Consider the following 21,721-nt stretch of genomic DNA (forward strand, 5'->3'; position numbering starts at 1 on the left):
CTTGAAAATACGAAATGCTTTTGGGGTTGTAGAGGATGTGAAGTTCTAGCAGCTGAGCCCCAAAAGGTTGGGGGAAAAACAGCATTTTAACGTTTGCTGGCACTTTGCAAAATGCCTGTTGGGGGGCTTGGGGGTGATGCTGGGATGTGATGCTTCAGGGGGGTGTGATACCGGGGGGGTGATGGAGGAGGATTGGGGGTGATGCTGGGGGAGGGTGATGCTGGGAGAGACTGGGGGTGATGCTGGAGGAGGCTTGCTGGTGGTGCTGGGGGGGTGATGCTGGGGGGGGGGGGCTGGAGGGAGACCTCGAAGACCCCGAAGGGGCTCCTGGGGCTGGGGCCGGGGCCGTGCTGGGGGGACGGGGGGGGGGCTGTTCCCGGATCGAGGCCGCGGGGCCCTCACCGGGCGCTGCCCCCCACCCCCTGGGACCCCCCCAGCCCCGGCCCTGCCTCCTCCTTCCTCCTCCTCCTCCTCCTCCTCCTCCCGGCCCTGGGCGGGGTTTGGCCCCGGCTCTGGGAGATGGTGGAGCCGGTGTGAGCGGCACCGGGGCTGCAGCCGGCTGCGGCCCCCCCTGGCCCCCGAGCCGCGGGGGGAGCCCGGGACCCCCCCCCCTTTCCTTTTCCATCCCCCCCCCCCCGTCCTCCAGCCCCGACCCCGGCCCAGCCATGCCCGCCGGCAGCAACGAGCCCGATGGGATCCTCAGCTACCAGGTGGGGGGCAGCGGCCCTGGGGGGGGGGGGCACACATCAAACCCCCCCCCCCCGGTGCGGCCGGAGGATGCTCGGTGGCTGCTCACTGCGGCATTGCCGGCGGAGGGAGGAGGGGGGGGCTCGGGGGGGGTTTGGGGGAGGGAGGGCGTCTGCAAGGAGGGGGGGGGAGCAGGCTGCAAAGGGGGAGTCCGTAAATGGGGGGGGGGCATCTGGAAAATGGGGCTCGGGGGGGGGCAGGCTGCTGAAGGGGTGCAAGGGGAGGCTGCGAAGCATCTGCAAGGCCGAAAGGGGGGGGCGGGGGGGGCACAAGTGGGTGCTCAAGGTGGGTGCGAGGGGCGTGTGAGGCAGCAGGGGGGCTGGGGGGGCACCAGGTGTTTAGTGAGGGGGCGCCCCAGCCGGCAGCATCTCCCACACGCCTTGTCCCCCCCCCCCACCTGGCTGTGACCCCCCCTTTGAGGCTGCAGCCCGTCGGAGGGGGACAAAGGCCACTGTCCCCGTGCCACGCAGCCAACGGGGGGCTCTGCCATTGTCCCCCCCAAGTGCCTGGTGTTGGGGTGCGGGCAGGGAGCAGCGGGGAGGTGGCCCCCACCCCTCCCACCTCCCTTTTAGCATCATCCTGGCCAGGAGGTCCCCGGGGAGTGCCTCCTGCCCCTCCCTGCAGTGCCCATCCCCTCGCTGCTGAGCACCCCTGGGACCCCGTGCCCCACGAGTGGTGGCCCCGAGTCCTCCTGCAGGGCCAGGCCCCGCTGGAGGAGCTCTGGGTGGCAGACAAGGGGGGGGAATTTAATTCACCTTCCCTCACCTCCGGGAAGATGGGGACAGTGGGATGGAGGCGGCAAAGGGAAAGCTACCGGAGCATCCCCCAGCTCCCTCCCTGCTTTGGCTCCATGCAGGCAGCATCCTCATCCTGCAGTAACACAGGGATCAGCCTCGTTAATTACATTTGGGGCATCATTAAGTCCATTCAGCTGGCGTGGCTCATGGAGCTGCAGGGACCCCATCCCTCCCATGGCTGCTGGCCAGTCCTGCTGGCACGTGGTGGGACCAGGGGGACAGGACGCGAGCTTTGCCTGCTCACACGGTGCTTGTGGTGCTCCCCGGCACCAGGAGGGCTCCAAGCTAGACCTGACCCTCGTCTTTGAGCTTTTTCCAGTCCTCAATTACACCAGAGTTTCCCTGGGGAAAGACTTTTCTTTCTCAACCAGAGGAGTTGCACTGGGGCAGGTAAACTGAGGCAGGGCACTCCAAAATCCCTCTCTCTCCTGCTGGGTCAAAAAAAAATCACTGCAAAACAATAATTTTGAGAAGTTTTGAGGTGGGTACGGGGAGAGGCGTGTGCTGAACTCACAGCACTAAGGGGTTCACTGCAGTTGTGTCAAAACGAGCCTTCCTCCTTTGCTCCAGTGATTTCTGATTTCATTTTTACAAGCAATAATTGCTTCCCGACAAAACCAGCTAGGAAGCAGCCAGACGGAGCTTTTTGCTTAGAAAATAGCGAAGTGGAACAACTCTGGCTGCTCCGAAGCCCACAGACATGCCCTGCAAAGCTCAGCGTCCCCTTTCCCGGCTCATTTTCGATGATTTGATGTTTTCCAGGCGCCTGTCAGTGGTGGAGAAGGACAGAGAGGGAGGGCGAAGCGTCTGCAAGGGCTGGTGCCCGTCCCGGGTCCTCTCCTTCCTGCCCTGCCCTATCCCACGGTCCCATCCCATGGCTCCACACTGCCAATGCTCTCCTAAACCATTAAATCCTCCAGTGTCCCCATTGAGATAACCCCGCGGGGCCCATTCAGGTGCCCTAACTGGGTCCCAGAGAGTTTTGATTAGGGCCATTGGCTCTGTGGGGATGCTGCAATGGGCAGGGAAGGGCGATGGGATGCTCAGAGCATCCTGCCACAGACCCAGCAGAACCTGGGACTTTTTGGCAGAGGGAGGTGCCCACTTGTCCAGTTTGTGCTTGTATTTGCTCTTTAAGCATTAACACTAAATAATAAAAAAGCAGCGGGGATTCGAGCTTGGGTCATGATGGGATTTTAACTGATTAGACCTTGGTGTCAGCTTCCTTCTCCGTGTTATTTTACACCCCGTGTCACCTTTCAGGGCAAGCCAGGCACTTAACCTTTGTGCCGAGCGGTGCCGGGGAGGAAGTTCATCAGAGCAAGCGAATTTGCATCATAGAAATGATGGATTAGCTCCGATCAGAAAATAAAGTGGGGCTGGAGACAGCTGGCCAATGTGAGCAGGGGAAGCGAGAAGAGTAAAAACGTTGCTTATCTGGATGCGTCTCCCAGCCCTGTGCTTTGTGAGGGTTTCTCGGGAGCTGATTTCACCCCTCAGGAAGGCAGGGCAGCAAGTTTTGGGGAGAAGAAACCAGCAGGAGCATGGGGAGGGAAGGGTGCACTTTGCAAGGGGCTCTGCCTTGCTGTGTCCTTGCATGGTAGGAAATCCTACTGTTGGAAGATAGACTTTATTTTAAAATTTGGAAGAGTTTTTTTTTTCTTTCATGTACTCCAAGAGCCATTTCGAAGCTCTGTGTTTCAGTGCCATGCTGGGACTTGCTTTGACTAATAAGGATTTTTAACTAATAGAAGCCTGAAAGGAGGCCACGCCAAAGCGAGACCTTCTTGAAATGCTGTGGTTTTTGAAGGAAATGCTGACAAAAATCAGTACTGTCCCACAGCATTTATTTTCCCACCAGTTTGCATCTCACTTGCATTTCAGCAGCTCCTGCTTTTACGTACACCCAAGCACGTTACACGCCTCTTGCCCTGGCAGGACAAGGCATTTACTCTGTTTACTCCATTGGGAACAGTTTTTGCTCGAAGAGGAGCCGGGTTCGTCCTGTCCCTTGATTTCAGCACAAGCTTTGGCTGCGCTGGCAATGGGCAAACGCTCTCCGATGACCTTCAGCACGTCCACAAACTTGCTGCTCCTTTTTCCAGACATATTAACAGATGGGCTTCAACTGGGAGCGCTTTGGGCACGGATGCCCTTGGCTCAGCCAAATCCTAACCCCCAAGGGAATTTTGTCAGCCGCTTGGCTGAGATATCTCCGGCCACATAGGATGCGAGAGCTGAATTTCGCAGCAGCCCCAGGGGCTGGTGGTGTGGTAGTGGTGCGAGCGTTGGTGGGAACAGGAGTTTTGTTGGCATCTCCCAGTCTCGGGGTGTGAGGGTTTAAATACCTGCCGGGATCTGCCCTGGGGGTTCTGGTTCTGGAAGGGCCGTTGGTGTTTGTGCCTTTGGTGACGCCCGTGGCGCTGGGGCCCTCCTGGCGAGAAGGTGCGGGATCCGCTCGGATGTCCCGGGAGAATCGGGCCCCATGCATGGCCCAAAGGCTCAATGGAAAGCCGGTGACCAACGTGAGGCCGAACGGGAGCGCGGCAGGCTGGACGTGACTCTTCTGGATGAGCTGCAGGTGAGGCCTCGGCCGAGAGGCGCCTCCCACCCAAAAATGTGAAAACTCCCCAAAAACCAGAGCCGGCATGCCAGGAGGAGATGGTTGGCACCGGGGCGAGAGGTCCGGGGGTAGGTTTGGCATCACCTGTTGGGTCCATGGGGGCAAAAGGTTTTGTGAGGGAGCAGACAGCGTTCTGCCAGCATCTGGAAACTGCGGCCCGCAGGTCGCTCTGTTTGTTCTGCCTCCCGACAGCGCCCACTCAGGCTTGCAAATTTGAGGTGATTTCCCGAAGGCCTTTCACCCCACGCTTCTCCCGAGGTTGTTTTTCTGCAACCCGGACCGGGGGGAGCCGGACGCGTTGCTAAGAGGGGACGGAGGGTGGCAGAGGCTGTCACCGGGCGGAGGATGGCAAAGCCACCAGCGCGTGATAACGCAGCCACCGGCGTGCATGGGCGCCACCAGCGTGCTGCTTTGGCCAGGAGGGAACACTGTTCTGGGGGAAAAAGGGCAGATTTCAGATTAGTGTCAGCAGCTTAAGCGATAAGGAGCGATTTATTTATTTATTTATAATTTACTTATTTATTGAACAAGTCCTCGAGGTTGCTGTGTCATTATTGCTACAACGGGCAGCACAGGCGAATGTGGCATTTTGTGTTTTGCTTGAACATTGCAGAATTTGGGCTGGTTCGGGCTGTTTCTGAGTGGATGGTGAGCCTCTTGCTTCTTGAGTTTCATAGAACAGCTCAGCCGGTTTCCCCAGTTCTCGCTCTTGTTCAGACTTTCAGGAACCAAGCAACTGGGTGCTCAAAATCAAAACAAACAAACAAACAAACAAACAAATACCCTTCTCCCCCCCCCCAAAAAAAAACCCAAACCAAACCAAACCAACCAAACAAACAAAACCCACAGATATTTATTTTTGGGTTTGAACAGACAAAAACCTTTTGGTTGCTGTGATGTCAGCAGGGGGCTTGTGAACGTGAACCTCGGCGATTCAATCCTCCCCAGCCTTTGACAGCCCCCTTGTGCCTTTAATAACAGAATAATTTGGAAACCAGTGAAAACTCAAGGGCACTCATTTGGGCAATGCATAGGCGATGTCCTGTGGCCAGCTGCCATCTAGTGAGTCCTGCAGGTATCTCCAGCACAGCAGCATGTAGCCAACTGGTATTTTCAGACTGAAAATCACTGCCGTGCAAAGTGCTTTTTTTTTTTTTTTTTTTTTTTTTTTTCCCCACGATTTGGAAAATTCTGTTTATTTATTTATTCTTGAAAGTTGCAAAGGAGCTGCACAAACAAGGCGGGAGAGGTGTTTTTTGTTTTTTTTGGGGGGTGTGGGTCTGAAATGCTCTGCCCTCTCTCCCTGCAGCAAATACTTCCAGCTTCAATTCTTACAAAAAAATAAGCAGTCCTGTGAGCTGTTTTATTTGGCCTCTGGCTGCGGGGCTGCCTCCTGCAAGCCCACATTAGATCAGCTGGGAGGATGTACGGGAGCTCCGTGTCCCCAGCCCCATTGACCTTCTTCTCCTTGCCCAACAGAGACCTGATGAAGAGGCAGTGGTCGACCAGGGGGGAACAAGCAACGTTGTCAATATTCACTATGAGAAGGAGGAGCTGGAAGGTGAGACCCTGCCGAGCCCCTGCTGACCCCCAGCCCAGGTCATTTTCCCATTGCCTGTAGCCCCTAAGCCATCCCTTGCTCGGTGCGTGCAGCAAAACCTGCCGTGCCTCTTCATCAAGGAGCACAGTTGTTTTTCATGATTTTCCAGTAACTTTTAAAACGGAGGGAAAAAGCCCCCGCAGAGGCCACGGCGTGAGCTGCAGCCACGGGGTGAGATGATTCATGGCTCGTTTTCTCACCGAGGCTGCTCCTGGCTTGGCGAGGTCAGGAGAATAATTTGACGGCTGCAGACACAGGGCTGCAGTTTTTTTTTCCCTTATTGTTCCGGAGCTCATTATCATGGGGTTGATCTGATCTCCTCCCGCCGCCTTGCGCCATACAGAGATTTTAAAAATAATTACATTTGGTCTCCGCTTAATGAGCAAGTCTGAGTGCTGTCCAGGCGAAGCAGGAGTTTGGGAAAAGGTTCAATGCTTCGGGGGCATTTTAGATAACCCGGAGCCGTCGCTTTGTTTGGTCTGTTGTTGCAAAGCCGAAGTAAGATAGTCTCTGAAGAAAGGACGAGCATTGACTGTCATCGTGCTGACAAAAGTGATGCCAATGCTGCTTTCCCGCAGGCCACCGGACCCTGTACGTGGGTGTGCAGATGCCCCTGGTGAGGCAGAGCCACCGGCACCACCGGCCCCGCAGCCAGAAGCATCGGAAACGGGAGCGGGCCAAGGGGGCAGCCCCTGAGGACCAGGGCTACCACTGTAAGTCCCATGTTTGCTAAATGTCTCCTTGGCAAGTGTGGCTGGTTTGAGTGGCTAGCTGCTATTTTGAGGGAAAACTGCGTTATTTAGCAAGGCCCTCTTTTTCCAAACTTCTCCCAGGATTTGTTTGTTCATTTGTTTGTTTAGGCAGTTAAATGCGTAGCAAATTTAGTCTCGCCTTCCTTAATGATTCTGGCTTTAAAAATGGAAATGTGGGGAAGTCAGGCAGCCCCTCCTTATGGGGAGGTGGAAGAGATGCTTCCCACGGCTGTGCGCATGCCCAGCCTGGGCAGATGCAGGGCACAGGGACCAGCCCCAGTGTTCAGGGCTGAACTGGTGCTGGTCCAATGCTCACTGCACAGTTCAGGCCCAGTAATGGGACGCGGCTTTGTCTTCTGCCAGACACCCCGTCCCAGCGGGTGCAGTTCATCCTCAGCACCGAGGAGGATGAGCAGCACGTCCCCCACGACTTATTCACCGAGCTGGACGAGATCTGCGTGAAGGAGCGTGAAGATGCAGAGTGGAAGGAAACGGCGAGGTAAATCCCGTCCTGCAGCTGGGAGAGCAGTCCCCGTGCTGGCAGCACGCACGGGCTCTGCTTGCCAGGGCACGAAGCTTGCAGCTTGGGGTGCCGATGTGAGGAACTTTCTCCTCCTGCCACCCCTCAGCTCTGTTAAAGCAGGGCTTGCCGAGCGGGGCTCTTTTCTTGCAATGGGGCTGATGCTGGGTGATGTCTGCAGGTGGCTGAAGTTTGAGGAGGACGTGGAAGACGGTGGCGAGCGCTGGAGCAAGCCCTACGTGGCCACGCTCTCCTTGCACAGCCTCTTCGAGCTGAGGAACTGCATCATCAAAGGCACGGTGCTGCTGGACATGTGCGCCAACAGCACCGAGGAGATTGCAGGTAGCACCCGCCTGCCTCTGACCCAAACCTCACCCAGTGGCACGTCCTCTCTTCCAGAAATCCCATTGCTTTTTTGAGTCTGGAAGGATTTTTTTGGGTGCGGGACTGTGCTGCCTCGGCCCGGCTGCAGCCTGAGCGTGTGGCAGTCGCACCAGCTTTTCCTTCCGATAGGGGATCCTTTTGAAAGCAATCTGTGGGGCTACAGAAACAATTAGAGAATGTTCTCGAGCCAAAAAGGGTGTGTGCACAAGGGCTTAGCAGTCTGCTCTTAGAAATACAGAGTCTGTCTGAGAGCTGAACCTCTTTAAATAAACTATATATTACAAGCCATTTCCTCTCATTCTTTTTTTTCTTTTTTTCTTTTGCCTTAACATCCAGGATTTAGGAGCTTTAAAGGCAGAGTTTATCTGGCAGATGACCAAGCAGTGTGTTTCTGTGGGGAAGATAATTGAAGTTAATTGAAAAAACAGCTTTGGAGAAATTATCCTTGACTGGCAGGTCTCCATTCAACCTTTTCAAGAGCTGGTGAAGTCAGCGCCATTCTTAGCACATTTCTCCCTGGGCTCAGCAAATTACAGTCAATTGGCCAGGGGAACTCAGGGAAAGTCTGCGCTATAGATTGCTTATAATTTGGTTAAATGTGTGGAGTAATACAGAAAGGCCAGATCGGGCAAGGAAATTGCATTATTTAGAATGAGAAATAATGATCTTAGCTGAGTGATGAATAAGCACTTTGATGATGGGTTTAGCAAAAGAAAATTCTTGCTTTCATTGCAAAGACTCAACTGTATTAAAATGTCTCACTAAGCAGGGCTGTGCCTATGCTAGGCTCTCCTGCATTCCCCCCGGGATTTGGGGGTTTCTCCTTTGGTGGCTTCATTTCCCTTTCCACCCTCAGATATGATCCTGGACCAGCAAAACCAGTCCAGCGAATTTGACGAGAGCATGCGGGAGAAAGTCCGAGAAGTCCTCCTGAAGAAGCACCACCATCAGAACGAGAAGAAGAGAAACAACCTCCTCCCCATCGTCCGCTCGTTTGCCGACGTGAGCAAGAGGCAGCCAGACCTGCACCCCCTCGACAAGCCAGGTGAGGGCTCCTGCAGGGCTTTGGCACCGGGAGAGGGTTTCTGCAGGGTCTGGCACCAGGTGAAAGCTTCTGCGGGGCTTTGGCACCAGGTGAAGGTTTCTGCAGGGCTTTGGCCCCATTAGACTTGCCCTGACTGAGGAGAAGCGTCCCAGTTGCTCCTTGTCTGTCTTTCTGAGTGTCTTTCTTTTTCCTGCCAGCCCAAACACTCACCCCCCATACTCCTCCCACCACCATAGAAGCTAAAAATGGGGTGAACCATGACACCAGCCCAATGGATTTAAGCAAGGTGAGATACCTGGAGCTTTCTTATGCCTTTAGGGCTGGCTTTGCTCTTGCAAACTTGGCTGCAGAACATGCAGCAGATTGCTGTGGGCTTTCATTTTGGGGTAATTGCCTGAAAATCGCTTGTTGTGTCCAGGCTGAGCTGCACTTCATGAAGAAAATTCCTATTGGGGCTGAAGCAGCAAACGTGCTCGTAGGAGAGCTGGATTTCCTTCACCAGCCCATCATGGCATTTGCCCGCCTGACCCCGGCGGTCCTCCTCTCAGGCATGACAGAAGTTCCCATCCCAACCAGGTCCGAATGCCCAAGGTTTTTATTTAGAAATAACAACAAAAAAAAAAAACAACAAACAAAACATCAAATTTCATCCCAAGGAAATGGGGCCAGCAGGAGCGACTCCACAAGCACATTTCCCACATCTGTCACTCCTCACCTTTGCTTCTCCCTTCCCTACCGCAGCTTTTAAATGCATTCCTCAATTTTAATGAACATCAACCCAAACATTAAAAAAAATGCATTGGCTATCTTTAATGAGAGTCAGCCCAAAAATCCAGTTAGCAAGTTTTGATGAATTTCATATTCATTGCCAGAGGCGGTGAGCGTGCATTCCCCATCTCAAGCTGCGTTCTGGGCTGGGTGCTCATGGCAATTTCTCTGAGCACTCTCTAAGCAAGGGCATGTTCTTCTCTCTCCTTCTGTTTTTCTTGCCCAGGTTCCTGTTTATTTTGCTGGGACCAGAAGGAAAAGCCCATCAGTACCACGAGATTGGCAGGTCCATGGCTACTCTCATGACGGATGAGGTGTGATGAGATAAGAGAGATCTCTGGGTCTTTTTTAGTTATCTTCCTCTCTCCCCTTCTGCACTGTAGTGAAGAAGCACATTTGCTTTCCCAGCTGTCCACAGCTCTCCAGATAACTCACCCCTTGTTTGCTTCCAAAGCAAACTCTTGGCTCTACATCACCCCATGTCCCAGAGCCTGAAATCCCACCCGGGACCTGCACCTCATCCTTCTCCTTCTCCCTGGGATCCCCAACATGCTGTCCAGGCATTGCCAGGGCCAGCAAAACCTCTCCTTTTTAAGCAAAAAGCTGTGGAGTGCTGTGAGGGACGGGATCCCTGTGGAGGAGATGGCCACAAACGCATCAGATTGTTCCTTCTGACGAAATTTGGGGGAAATTATCTTGCGTTTAGCTAAGAGCTTATTGCACTGGTTAGGACATCCGAGCTGTTGTCTCCTGTCGACAGGTTTTCCATGACGTTGCCTATAAAGCCAAGAACCGGGCAGACCTCGTGGCTGGCATCGACGAGTTCCTGGATCAGGTCACGGTCTTGCCGCCGGGAGAGTGGGATCCATCGATCCGAATCGAGCCCCCCAAAAATCTCCCTTCACAGGTGGGTGCCGTGGTGGAGGGAGGTGTGAGGGGGACGGGCAGGAGGCTTACAAAGAAATACGTATCTCTGTTTCCTTTTTGACAGAAAAAAAGGAAGACGCCGGGACTTCTTGATGACAGCGCTTCTCATAGAAAGCCAGAAAAACACAGTGGCCCTGAATTAGAGCGAACGGGAAGGTGTGAGCTTTAATGTTATCATTTTTTTTGCCTCTAAAAACTGAGCATGCACCTTCCCTTCTAGTGTTTTCTGGGGTTAGTTGCTACAGTAAAGGGGCTCCACGTTACCTACTTGGGTGCCTGGGCCAGGCAGCTGGGGGGCCTGGGGCAGCTGGGCTGAGCCACAGCATCGTTGCACGTGTGGGGCTGTTGCAATAACAGAGGATGGGGTGTCAGGTTAGCTCTTTTTTGTTGTTGGAGGGTGTTTTTTGAGTGTGTCTCAGTTCCTACTGGGTGTAAACTGGGAGAAAGACACTGTTTTTTAGCAATGGAAGATACTCTGTGCTCGTGATTGCCCTTCTGCAGCAAAGAAAATTCACTGTGGTCTGCCAGGACAACAGCCTATTTCTTTGTCCTTCCTCCAGGCTCTTTGGAGGTCTGATCCTGGATGTGAAGCGAAAAGTCCCATGGTTCTGGAGTGACTTTCGGGATGCTCTGAGCCTGCAGTGTCTGGCATCCTTCCTCTTCCTCTACTGTGCCTGCATGTCCCCTGTCATCACCTTCGGGGGGCTGCTGGGGGAGGCGACCGATGGCCACATAGTGAGTGCCTCTCCTCCGTGGGGTAGCACGGAGGGGTATTTAAGAAATGTGCATGGATGTGGCACTGAGGGACGTGGGTTAGTGATGGGACTCATCGGGTCACGTTGATGGTTGGACTTGATGATCTTGAAAGTCTTTTTCCAACCTGTTCTATGAAAAAGTCTTTGCTGCAGCTCTGCTCACATGATTTATTTGCTCCTCTCTTCCCTGGCCAGAGTGCCATGGAGTCATTACTGGGCGCATCCATGACTGGTGTGGTCTATTCCCTCTTTGCCGGCCAACCTCTCACCATTCTCGGCAGCACCGGCCCCGTCCTCGTGTTTGAGAAGATCCTCTACAAGTTCTGCAAGTAAGGAGGGGCAGTGATAGCAAAAAGATGTGTTTTTTTTTTTTTTTTGGTTATTTTTCATAGAGGTGGTTGTAAGATTGAAATTAATTTCTGTGTCGTGTACAGTGTGTGCTCCTGCTTTCGTTAGTGATGGTGCAAGAGCAATTGGCCTCTGGAGGACTAAAGGGTTTGCAGAGTTAAATCGAAGCATGAGGAGGAGAAACCACAAGAATGAGGATGACCAAGATGGGATGCATGAGGGAAAGGAGACAAATCACGCTGGTTTGGGAGTAGGAAGATTTACTTTGCTCCCAGCACAAAGCTAAGCACTTTTTAGCCTGCTTTTTGCTGGAAGTGGGAATAAATATATGTTGCCCAAATATCCAAATAGTTTTCCTTTTTGCTGAAACATTTTGAGTTTTGATGATATTATTGAGAAAGTAGGAGCTTTTCATGTGAAATGCATATTTTCCATGACAGCCCTTTGTTGTGATGACTTTGATTAACCACCCTTGCTGTAATAAGTCACTTCTATTATTAAGCCCCACCGTGCTGGTAGCAAGTGCCTGGGTGCCAAGCCAGCTGGTTTCTGTGCTCGGGCATGGGGTGATGGGTGAGAACAGCGCCTTCCCCAGTAAGCACCTGACCTCAATTAGCCTCCAAGGCGTTAACACAGCATAATTGCTAAATAATGATAATTATCTAATGGGCCTCTCCTCTCGTGGGCCCACACCCTGCACTGCAGCCCCGAGGCTGTCTGTAGTAGTACATGGAAACCGCGTTCACCATCCACAGGCTCGACACGTTCCAAAACAGCTCCGGATTTTCCCCGAAGGATGGCACGTCTTGGAGCTTCCTGCTGGGCTTCCCACCCTTTGCTTTATTTTGTTTTCCCAGGGACTATGCACTCTCCTACCTCTCCCTGAGGACGTGCATAGGGCTGTGGACCGCCTTCCTCTGCGTGGTGCTGGTGGCCACGGATGCCAGCTGCTTGGTGTGCTACATCACCCGCTTCACCGAAGAAGCCTTCGCTGCCCTCATCTGCATCATCTTCATCTACGAGGCTCTGGAGAAGCTGATCTGCCTGGGAGAGACCTACCCTGTGCACATGCACAGCAAGCTTGACTTCCTCACCATCTACTAGTGGGTTTTTTGGCCTAAAACGCTCCTCAGCAGGAGCTTAGGGCTGCACCTCCGTCGCCTTACCCTTGCCCTTGGCTTTTCTCCTCCCAGCTGTAAGTGTGAGGCGCCGACCCATCCCAGCAACGAGACCCTGCGCTTTTGGGAGAGCAACAAGATCAACGTGTCTGCCATCGCCTGGGGAAACCTCACGGTGACCGTAAGTCCCTGGCTGCCGCTTCCTTGTGCCGCAGGGTGTGCGCGTCCCTGCAAGCACCCTCCCGTGGGCGCTGATGTGGTGCGAAAGTCTGCGCCCTCCGGGTGATGGCATGCTTCAAACCGTGCTGGGGCTGCTCTGAAAAATCAGTCCTTAAGTGCAAGACGCGTGGTCTGCCCTGGGATGGGGAGTCCGCCTTGTTACCAGCATCGTGGGTGATAACTGTCATCCTCAGCCCTCTGCAGGACAGTACTTCTGGCTGGGAGCGAGGTTAAGTGGGTGGTTTGAATGTTGTAGATGCTGGAGGACTTAAGTTCATGCTTGAAGGTAGTAATTGGTTCTTTAATTGGTCCTTAATAACTCCAGGCCCCGGTTTCTTATTCAGCGCTGTCTGTAAGTACGTGCATAAATTTGCATGTCTGAGCAGCCTCCCGGGCTGCTGGTGCTGGAGGCAGAGCCCAGGCATAGGATGGAGGCTCTCATGGACATCTTCAGCCCCTTTTGGCCAGATTCTGTGAGTCCTCCCCTGGGAAGGGACAATTTGTGTCTTCTTTCCTACCACAGTGGTCATAGCCCTCCTTCCCTGCTCCCTCTTTCTCTATCCCCAAGAGTTTCCAGCGTCCTCTTCTGGATGTGTCCTTCCCCTGTGGTGTCTTTTTCAGCCACAGTTACCTCCTGTTCAGGTGGAGGATGTGCCATGGGCCTGTGGCATGGTGTCCCATCACATCTCTGCATTTCCCCTCCGTGTAGTTTGACGTGTCACTCGTTAAGCTGCTGCTGCTCATTAAATACAAATCTCCCTTGGCAGCAGTAGGTACAAAATCATGGATCTTGGACCCAAATCCTTAACCCTTCCCCCAGTTATCCAAGGTTTCCCTGCAGCATGTGCACTGCCGTTGTGTCCTGATGCTCTGTTTCTCCAGGAATGTCGACATTTGCATGGAGAATTTCACGGACCCGCCTGTGGACACAACGGCCCCTACACGCCCAATGTCCTCTTCTGGTCCTGCATCCTCTTCTTCTCCACCTTTGTCCTGTCAAGCTCCTTGAAGATGTTTAAAACCAGCCGCTATTTCCCAACCAGAGTAGGTAGAAGATGGTGGAACAGTGATCCCACCTACCTTATGACCTGTCCCGGAGCAAATTTGCACTCAGGCAGTGGGAAATCAGGTCCTCCAGAGGTTGTTTGTGTTTGGTTTGTTTGTTTGTATTTTTTTTCCTCCCCTCACCATCTTTGCATTAGGGAAAAGCTGATTCCAATGAGAAGCTGTTGTAGAAAAAGAGATTATTTCTTCCTTACAGGGAACAAATATGCCTCAGTGCCTTATTCCCATTGCAGCTGTGAGAGTGGCTGTAGTGGCAGGTGTCTGTTTCCAAATATTTTAATTAAAAAAAAAAAAAGGCAGTTAAAAAAACCCCAAACCTTTCCCCCTAATTAAACTGTTTTCTTTTAAGTCTGACACCAGATCTTACAGGGACAAACACAGCAACAGTTTCTAACCAAGGGGTTTGGCTGCATGTCCTCAGAGTGGTGGGATTTTGTTAACCAGCTGTGATGCTGCTGACATCCCTAATTTGTCTGTCTCGTGCCATGACCCTTTCTGCTCTGCTTTCTTGCCACAGGTACGGTCCACCATAAGTGACTTTGCTGTTTTCCTCACCATCGTCGTCATGGTGCTCATTGACTTCCTGATTGGGATCCCCTCACCGAAGCTCCACGTCCCCCATATGTTCAAGGTAATGGGGTGTCTTGGCACAGCTGGCCTCACCTTGTGCCCATGGGGACACCTTGAGGTGATGGAGGGGAAAACGAAAGCCAGCGAAGTGTCTGGGCTGGGAGATGAAGCTGACGTCCCTGCTTTGTCACAGCCCACCAGAGATGACCGTGGGTGGCTCATCAGCCCCATAGGACCCAACCCTTGGTGGACGGTGCTGGCTGCGCTCATTCCAGCCCTACTCTGCACCATCTTGATCTTCATGGACCAGCAGATCACCGCTGTTATCGTGAACAGGAAGGAGCACAGGCTGAAGGTAAGGGGCTGCAAGAGGTGACTCCATCCCCAACCCACTCTGGGCTGCAGGTGTGGGGAGAAGCTCCTTTTCCAAGTGCTTTGCAGAAGCAAATTTGCAAATTGGCTTGGGACAATGGAACTCTGCTTGACGGGTGCTCTCCTGCATTGGTGACGACACAGGGTGCAAAAGACAGGGGAAGTTGGACAAGGAATCTTTCAGAGCAGCAAATTAACCTTAGAGCAATACAGAAGAGCTTTTTTGTTTTAAAATGTCAGCAGATGCTTGGGGGAATGAATCGTTTTGATGTGCTGCCAGGGATAACTCAGAGTCACATCTTGCGTGCAAGTGTGACTTTTTTATGAATGGAAAAAAAAGTCAGTATTTCTTGAAGAGGTAGGAGTTGTACAAAAAAAAAAAAAGCCACAAATTACTTTGTCTGGCCAGATTTTCATGCAAGGTGCTTGTTCAAAGACTGGATACATCCTTAGTTATTTCCGATTCTTTTTTTTTAATTTTCAAAAAGTTGACTTGAGCTCAAGCAGGGTTTGGGCTGTCCACACTGTCCTTGCTCTTGTACCGTGGTGTGCTCTGATTCTTGTTTCACTCCCGCAGAAAGGATGCGGGTACCACCTGGACCTTTTCACGGTGGCTGTGATGCTCGGGGTGTGCTCTGTCATGGGTCTGCCGTGGTTTGTGGCTGCAACCGTCCTGTCCATCACCCACGTGAATAGCCTCAAACTTGAGTCTGGCTGCTCAGCTCCGGGAGAACAACCCAGGTTTTTGGGGATACGAGAGCAGAGAGTCACTGGCTTGATGATCTTTGTGCTCATGGGCTGCTCCGTCTTCTTGACCACTGTATTAAAGGTAGGAGGAAAATGCAAAACACCCAACAGCCTTGATTTTTTATTTGTATTTTTTGGAGATTATACAAAACCAAAACCAGTCCTTTCTCTCTAGGCCTGAGTAGCTGTGGGGTACAGGAGGAGGTGATCCTAAACCTTGGGGCATGCCCCATGGTGGGAACCAGCTCCCATTAGGCTTTCCAGCCCTGCAGACCTTGGTCTGGTGTGCTTGAGGGCATCAAGCCGCATCACTGCTTTATTTTTTGGGCTTGCCTGTGTTTATGGGCTACAATCTAGCCTATCCAGACCACTACATCTGCTCTCTTTCAATCAGGCAGCAAGCTAATTGATTGCAGTTTGCACCCCAAATGCCTCAGAACTGCCATTCCCATAGCTAAACATGCTGCAGTCATCCTTTGCACGTTCCTCCCACAAAGTAATCTCATCTCTAGGCTAAAAGGAGGCACGTTGCATTTGTGTGTTGCCACACAAATATGTAGAACTGTTTTTCTGCCATCTCAGAACGCAGCATATGGTATCATGGGTGAAATCACCTATTTTCCTCCAACCTTTCTGGAAAATAGGATTATTTCGATGAAATGTAGCTCAAAAGTTCAGCCTAAAGCAGAGAACTCACAGGCAAATGCACAAAGTGTCTAATGGATAAAATTTAAAGCATCTCCAACCCTGTGGAAACTGGAAAGCTTTAGGAAACTTTCTGTAGTGCCTGTAGAATGAAGTGGTAATGAAAATGCAATTAAATTTGAAATTTAAATTAAATTTAAATTTATTTGAAAATGTAATTATTTTATTTAGAATTACTGTCTTCTCTTTGCAGTTTATACCAATGCCTGTGCTGTACGGTGTCTTTCTCTACATGGGTGTATCATCGCTCAGAGGAATCCAGGTGTGGACTTTCATAGCATGCAGCATGTCTGCTCCCTGCTATTTCCTCTTAATAGAAGCAGAAAAAAAAAAAAAAAACAAAAAAAACCAACAAAATCTGATAGTCAGTGGCTTGGGAAAAGCCTCTTCAAAAGCAAGCAATGAAAATATTTTGTATAACAAAGAAATCGGTGGAGGCACAAGAGGTCTGTGGGGCTTGGAGGACCAGGCGGGATCAGCGCTGTTTCATGGTATTAGGGCAGGTCAGCGTTCAGTGATGTGAAAATGGGGGAATTCAGTGCAAATGGGAGGAAATTTCTCCCACTGCTGGAAATCCTTGCTGGGGGAGCGAAGAAATGATAATTATAGAATAATTAGGAGTAACTGCAATTTGGTGGACAGCTCTGCTGGTGGGCAAGCTGGTTTACAGACAGAGCTAAGGGAAAACGGGTGCAGCTCCCAGGAGGAAGGTGGTGGGATCAACGCTTCCTCATTGTAACTGAGAGCCTGAAAAATCCCTACAGATTTCAGCCAGGCCAGCACCATTCTGCAGCCCCAAGGTGGCAACTTCTCCCTGTTATTCTGCAGTTCTTCGATCGCTTGAAGCTGTTCGGGATGCCGGCGAAACACCAGCCAGATTTCATCTACCTGCGGCACGTGCCCTTGCGGAAGGTGCATCTCTTCACCCTGATCCAGCTGACCTGCCTCGTCCTGCTCTGGGTCATCAAGGCGTCCCGGGCTGCCATCGTCTTTCCCATGATGGTAGGAGTTGCTTCTCAGTGGGATGTTTGCAGCGGGGTGTAGCACTGCCTCTGGCCTCACTGCATCTTCCCTTTTTTTTTTTTCCGTGAAGGTTTTGGCTCTCGTTTTTGTCCGGAAAGTCATGGATTTCTGCTTCTCAAAGCGAGAGCTCAGCTGGCTGGATGACCTTATGCCAGAAAGCAAGAAGAAGAAGTTGGATGATGCCAAAAATGAAGCCAAAGAAGAAGAGGTAACACTTACTATGTGCGTGGGGTTGGACGTATCCCTGGAGTTGTGAGGTTGCCCATTTCTATCGCAGCCGTTTGTTAAAAGTTGGGAAAGATCAGAACTAAACAGAAGGAGATCCCAGGAGCCTGGATCCCACATTGCAACCACTTTTTTTTCCCCAAGTTAGCAGTGAGCTTACCACTAGAACAGACATATAATTTTAAAATGTCTTTTCAAAGAAAGTTGTTGTTTGTTGTTATTATTATTATTATTATGTATTTCAAATATTTTCTCATAGTGGATGTTTAACCTCCAAAAATGTTTGCAGTGGAAGTTTTTTATCCTGCTCCACCAACAGCTAAAACTGACAGGAATCAGAAGGAGGGGGCAGCACATGATGGCTGTATGGGGTTTTAGTTTATCTGCCCTTTGCTCAAAGGCAGAACAGGTGATTTGTCCCTTTGATGCCAGGAGTCTCAGAAGATGATGGAAGCTGCTGCTGCAAATTCAGTCCAGCTGAACCTGGTGAAGACCAGCTACCTGGATGTCCCAAAGCAGAACAACAGTGGCAGGTAAAGCCCCACCAAGTGCCAGGACCCCCAGCAAGAGTAGTTTGTAGGGGTTTGGCACAACTTGCTCTGCTTGCATCTTTGCTGAGCATCCCTTAGAACCCAACGGTCAGCTTTGTGTGAAAATCAGGTTTCTGGGCAGAGCTGCAGGAAGGGATCACAGGGCTCTGAGCAGAGTAACTGCACGACTCATGCTTGACCCCATCATCAGTGTGTCTGCAGCAGCTGGAGATCCTCGTGCTTAGAAATGAAGAGTTGCAGGCATGACCTGTGCCAGCAGTGGGAGGCCAGGCCACGGCTAAACACTTGCAAGAGAATTGCACGGAGCTGTTGCTCTACAGCATTCAAGCTTACTTTCCCAGACTCATCACCAGTGAAACCTCACATGCTTGTGCTGGTCTTCAGTGCTTTGGGTCACCCCATTCTCCTTGCTGATGCAGTTGGTGGCTTTGGTTCCTGTTAGCACAGTGATTGCTATCTAAAATATGTATTGCAGGACTGACCCCTCTGAGATTAACATCTCAGATGAAATGTCGAAAACAACCGTATGGAAGGCTCTTACCATGAACACAGAAAAACTCTGAATCCGAGGAGGAAAGAGGTAAAAGGATTGCACGGTGCACGTGACGGAATATTTCAGAGGTGTGGATGCAGCACTGAGGGATGTGTTTTAGTGATGGGACTTGGTAGGGCAGGGTGATGGTTGTACTTGGTGATCCTGCAGGTCTTTTCCAGCCTAGACAATTCTGTGATTCTGTTCTGTGAGTCTATGCATGCTGACTGGTCCTCTCCTTGGGGATGGTCTCTCTTTTTTTTTTTTTTTTTCCCAGTTTTCCTCTTTAGGGATCTTGGCTTTGAAGGAGAGGAGTGAGAACGTGACTCAGGGATGAGCCAGCGCAGAAGCGAGGACAAACCGCTGTTTCACATGGAGGAAAGGAAACAAGTGAGCACAAGCCCTCCCTGGTTTTCTCCTCCGAGTAGCAGGATTCCCATTAAAGCCATTTTCAAGACATTTCCTGTTATCCTTGGTGTGCTTCAGGCATTCAGTATCTCTAGACCAGCAAACTGAGGTGCACATTGCAGTCCGTGGGAGTTCGGTGTTGTTCAGCCTCCGTGTGTACATGCGTGTGTTGTTGCGGTTTTGTAGTGGTAGAGGGACGGCTACCGCTTCATCATTCAGTGCTATCTATTTTTTTTATATCTAATCCCCCCCCCCTCCCCTTTCCCTTTTTTTCCAAATATAAACTCTGAATGTACGAATTTTTTTTCTGTTATTTTTGACGCATTCTCCGCTTTCTTCTTCGTCACTGCCAGGTTTTTGGTCTGGTTTGGGGTCCTTGATTCATTCTTATGTCTCTTATTGGTACAAGAGGGATGCCCTCCATGGCAGGGAGCGTGGAAATCACCTGAGCAGCTGGGCTAAGGCTTAGGAAAAGGATTTGCTCCAGTTTTGCATTTTTATTTTTTTTTATTTTTGCTTTGGTTCTGTCATCAGTCTGGAGGCTGCAGCACCCATCCAGCAAATGGCAGAAATGCCACCTTCTTGTCCCCTGGCTGTAAATTCATATAAGGGAGCTCTTAAAACCCAGGACTTCACATACACTGTATGGTTGTGGGAGCAGCCAGCTTCATCTGCTTTCCTCCCTTTTACATCCCCAGGGCTCTCTGTTTTGCCCCATTCTTTGCAAAGAGCCTTTTCCTCCACAGGGCAGGATGAAGCAGGAGGAAAGTGGGAAGATGCCTTTTCCTTTTTCCTCTCCCTGCTGCCTTGCAGGAAAACGCTGTTGAGCAGGGATGGTGCCCGTGCTCTTTTTATCTTGTTGGGCTGTGGTGACACCCCAGGCATGTGTGCTCAAGTCAAGGTCCTTTGTGGGGGCCACAGAGCCTGGAAAGAGAGGAGAACCCAGGAGGAAAAAAAGAAAAATAGAGTGGTCCCATCCCTGTCCAAACTGGCTCCAGGCTCTTGGTGCCATGAGAGCAGCTGGGATGGGTGCACGAGCGCTGCTGCCACCATCTTATCTGATGGGATGGCTCCGTGGGGTCTTTCTGTGCATTGCACAAATCCCAAGGGCCAGCGACACAATGGTGCTCCTCGGAGGAGAGAATTCCTCTCCAAGGATGCCAGTGGTACATCTGCAAGTGGGGCAAAAAAGCGTGGATTTGGTTTTGCAGGCTGTGCTCTGATGGCTGCCAGCATGGCATGGTGGTTGGCAGAGGGAGAGAACTGCTTTAGTTCTCGAAGGGGAAAATAAAATTAGCTTGGAGGAAGGAAAAGGTGCAACGCCTGGCTTCTCACTGAGCTGCTTGCATGAAAGCTGGTGCCTGCTCCTCTGCAATACCCATGCACATCCCGGCCCCGCTGCCTTCCTGCACCCCTTGGGCTCCGCTTGCTGCTTGCCAGCAGCCCCCAACAAGGAATTGTTGCCCCTCGAGCTTTGGGACAATGGCTTTCTTTCTGTCTGCCTCTATTTAAAGAGAAGAGAGCCGTTCCCTCCTGTGGTCCAGGGACCAGGGCCAGAGGCTGGGATTGTTTTCTGCACGCGCTCGGTTTCCTGCAGCTGGCAGCGCTCCCTCGCAGAGCAAGAAAGAAACCAGCCCGAAGGCAAGCGGGGCCGCTGTTCCGCGAGAGCGGGCTCACTCGGGGTCTGCACTGCCAATGGCCTCGGGGCTGCTGGAAAATTCTGCTGGTTCCTTATTTAAAAAGCAAGCCAGGCTTCCTCAGCGTGCCCTCGCGCGGGGCGCACGATCATTTTCTGGATTTCAACCTTTTTTTTTTTTTTCTCCTATTTACAGGGTTAGTCTTTTTCTTTCTTTTTATTTTATATATATATATATATTTAAAATAAAATATGAGGCCTCATTAATAATGAAATTGCAATCACCCCTGGGGCCCACTGCATGTCCTAGCACTGCTTCTGCCTCTCCCATCTATGCGCCATCAATCTGTGGATTACTCCATATTTTGAGAGGATTTGTGCAGAGAAAAATTGTAGGGGGTGGGGAGAACCCTCCCAAAGGTATTCCAGGAGTTGCTTTAGGATTAAAAAACAAACTCCTTAACATGACCCATGATGTTTTGGTTGGCAGCAAACCCCGTTCCCCTTGATGCAGAAAGGGTGCTGGGTGTTATCCTCATCTTTGGTGCCTTAAAACAGCTCCCCGGGGCAATGTGTGAGGTGCGAGAGCTGCTTTTTTACAGGATGATGCTTTAAAAGCACCCAGGGGTGCAAGGAGGAGGAGGAAGGCTTGCCAAGCCAGCAATGTAAAAAGCAAAGCTCCGACCTCCCGTGGGCCCTTGTGAAAAAATTCCCCAAAATAAAATGCACGGAAAGCTCTCGGGGGGAAAGGGGGGAGAATAAAGGTAATAAATAAGATGCTGACTTTTTTTTTTCCTTTTTTTTTTTTTTTTTTTTTTTTTTCCTCCTGGCAGGCTACATGTAGAAATAGAGAAATTATTTTTGTTTCAGAGAAACTGAAATATAATATATTTATTTTCTTGTAAGAGATGATCTAGTTTGGAAATGCTCAGTGTTGTAAATAAAATGGGGAGGAAAAGAAAATATCTGACCAAATCTGTGTTATTTGCCAGTTCAAAATTTTGATTTTTTTTTTTAAGAATTTGATTTACATATGGCTTATTCTGTGAAACTTGAATGCCATCAATCTGTGTCACTGTCTCGTGGTTCCTGTCTGCAAATCGTGGCTGTCAATTGACGTCTTTCACCCGTCACAGCGCTGTTTGCCTTGGTTTTTCTGTTGCTCATTGAACATAATAGGAAAATAATCCAATAAAAGTCTCGTTTGTCTCACTGTGCCACTCCCGTGTCTTTTGAAGGGCTGTGTTGCTGACAGAGGAATTGCAGGTGCTTTTTGGAGATTTT

General features: G+C 51.1%; 1 protein-coding gene across 3 annotated transcripts; it reads left to right on the top strand.

Annotated features, from left to right (window-relative positions):
- Positions 1–645: 645 nt before the first annotated feature.
- On the top strand, positions 646–19,100 carry SLC4A8 (solute carrier family 4 member 8). Of its 3 annotated transcripts, none has more exons than XR_014686173.1 (25): positions 646–710; positions 5,647–5,728; positions 6,346–6,480; positions 6,883–7,018; positions 7,221–7,381; positions 8,280–8,468; positions 8,666–8,754; positions 8,887–9,044; positions 9,463–9,550; positions 9,997–10,143; positions 10,228–10,319; positions 10,724–10,898; positions 11,114–11,247; positions 12,124–12,369; positions 12,460–12,565; positions 13,486–13,647; positions 14,186–14,299; positions 14,432–14,593; positions 15,188–15,439; positions 16,256–16,324; positions 16,827–17,064; positions 17,156–17,293; positions 17,743–17,843; positions 18,337–18,441; positions 18,671–19,100. XR_014686173.1 is itself a non-coding variant. In XM_084500115.1 (25 exons), exons 1-24 carry the CDS (start codon positions 666–668, stop codon positions 18,422–18,424), a joined length of 3,243 nt encoding a protein of 1,080 aa, XP_084356241.1. In that variant the 5' UTR covers positions 646–665; the 3' UTR covers positions 18,425–18,441; positions 18,671–19,100. The 3 variants fall into 3 exon arrangements, 1 of the variants encoding a protein (XP_084356241.1); XM_084500115.1 differs by having other exon boundaries at positions 16,891–17,064; XR_014686174.1 differs by lacking the exons at positions 14,186–14,299; positions 14,432–14,593; positions 15,188–15,439; ... (4 more) ...; positions 18,337–18,441; positions 18,671–19,100 and adding an exon at positions 12,929–13,076 and having other exon boundaries at positions 13,486–13,608.
- Positions 19,101–21,721: the final 2,621 nt, after the last annotated feature.

Source organism: Aythya ferina, assembly GCF_964211825.1.
Source record: "Aythya ferina genome assembly, chromosome: 28".
NCBI lineage: Eukaryota > Metazoa > Chordata > Aves > Anseriformes > Anatidae > Aythya > Aythya ferina.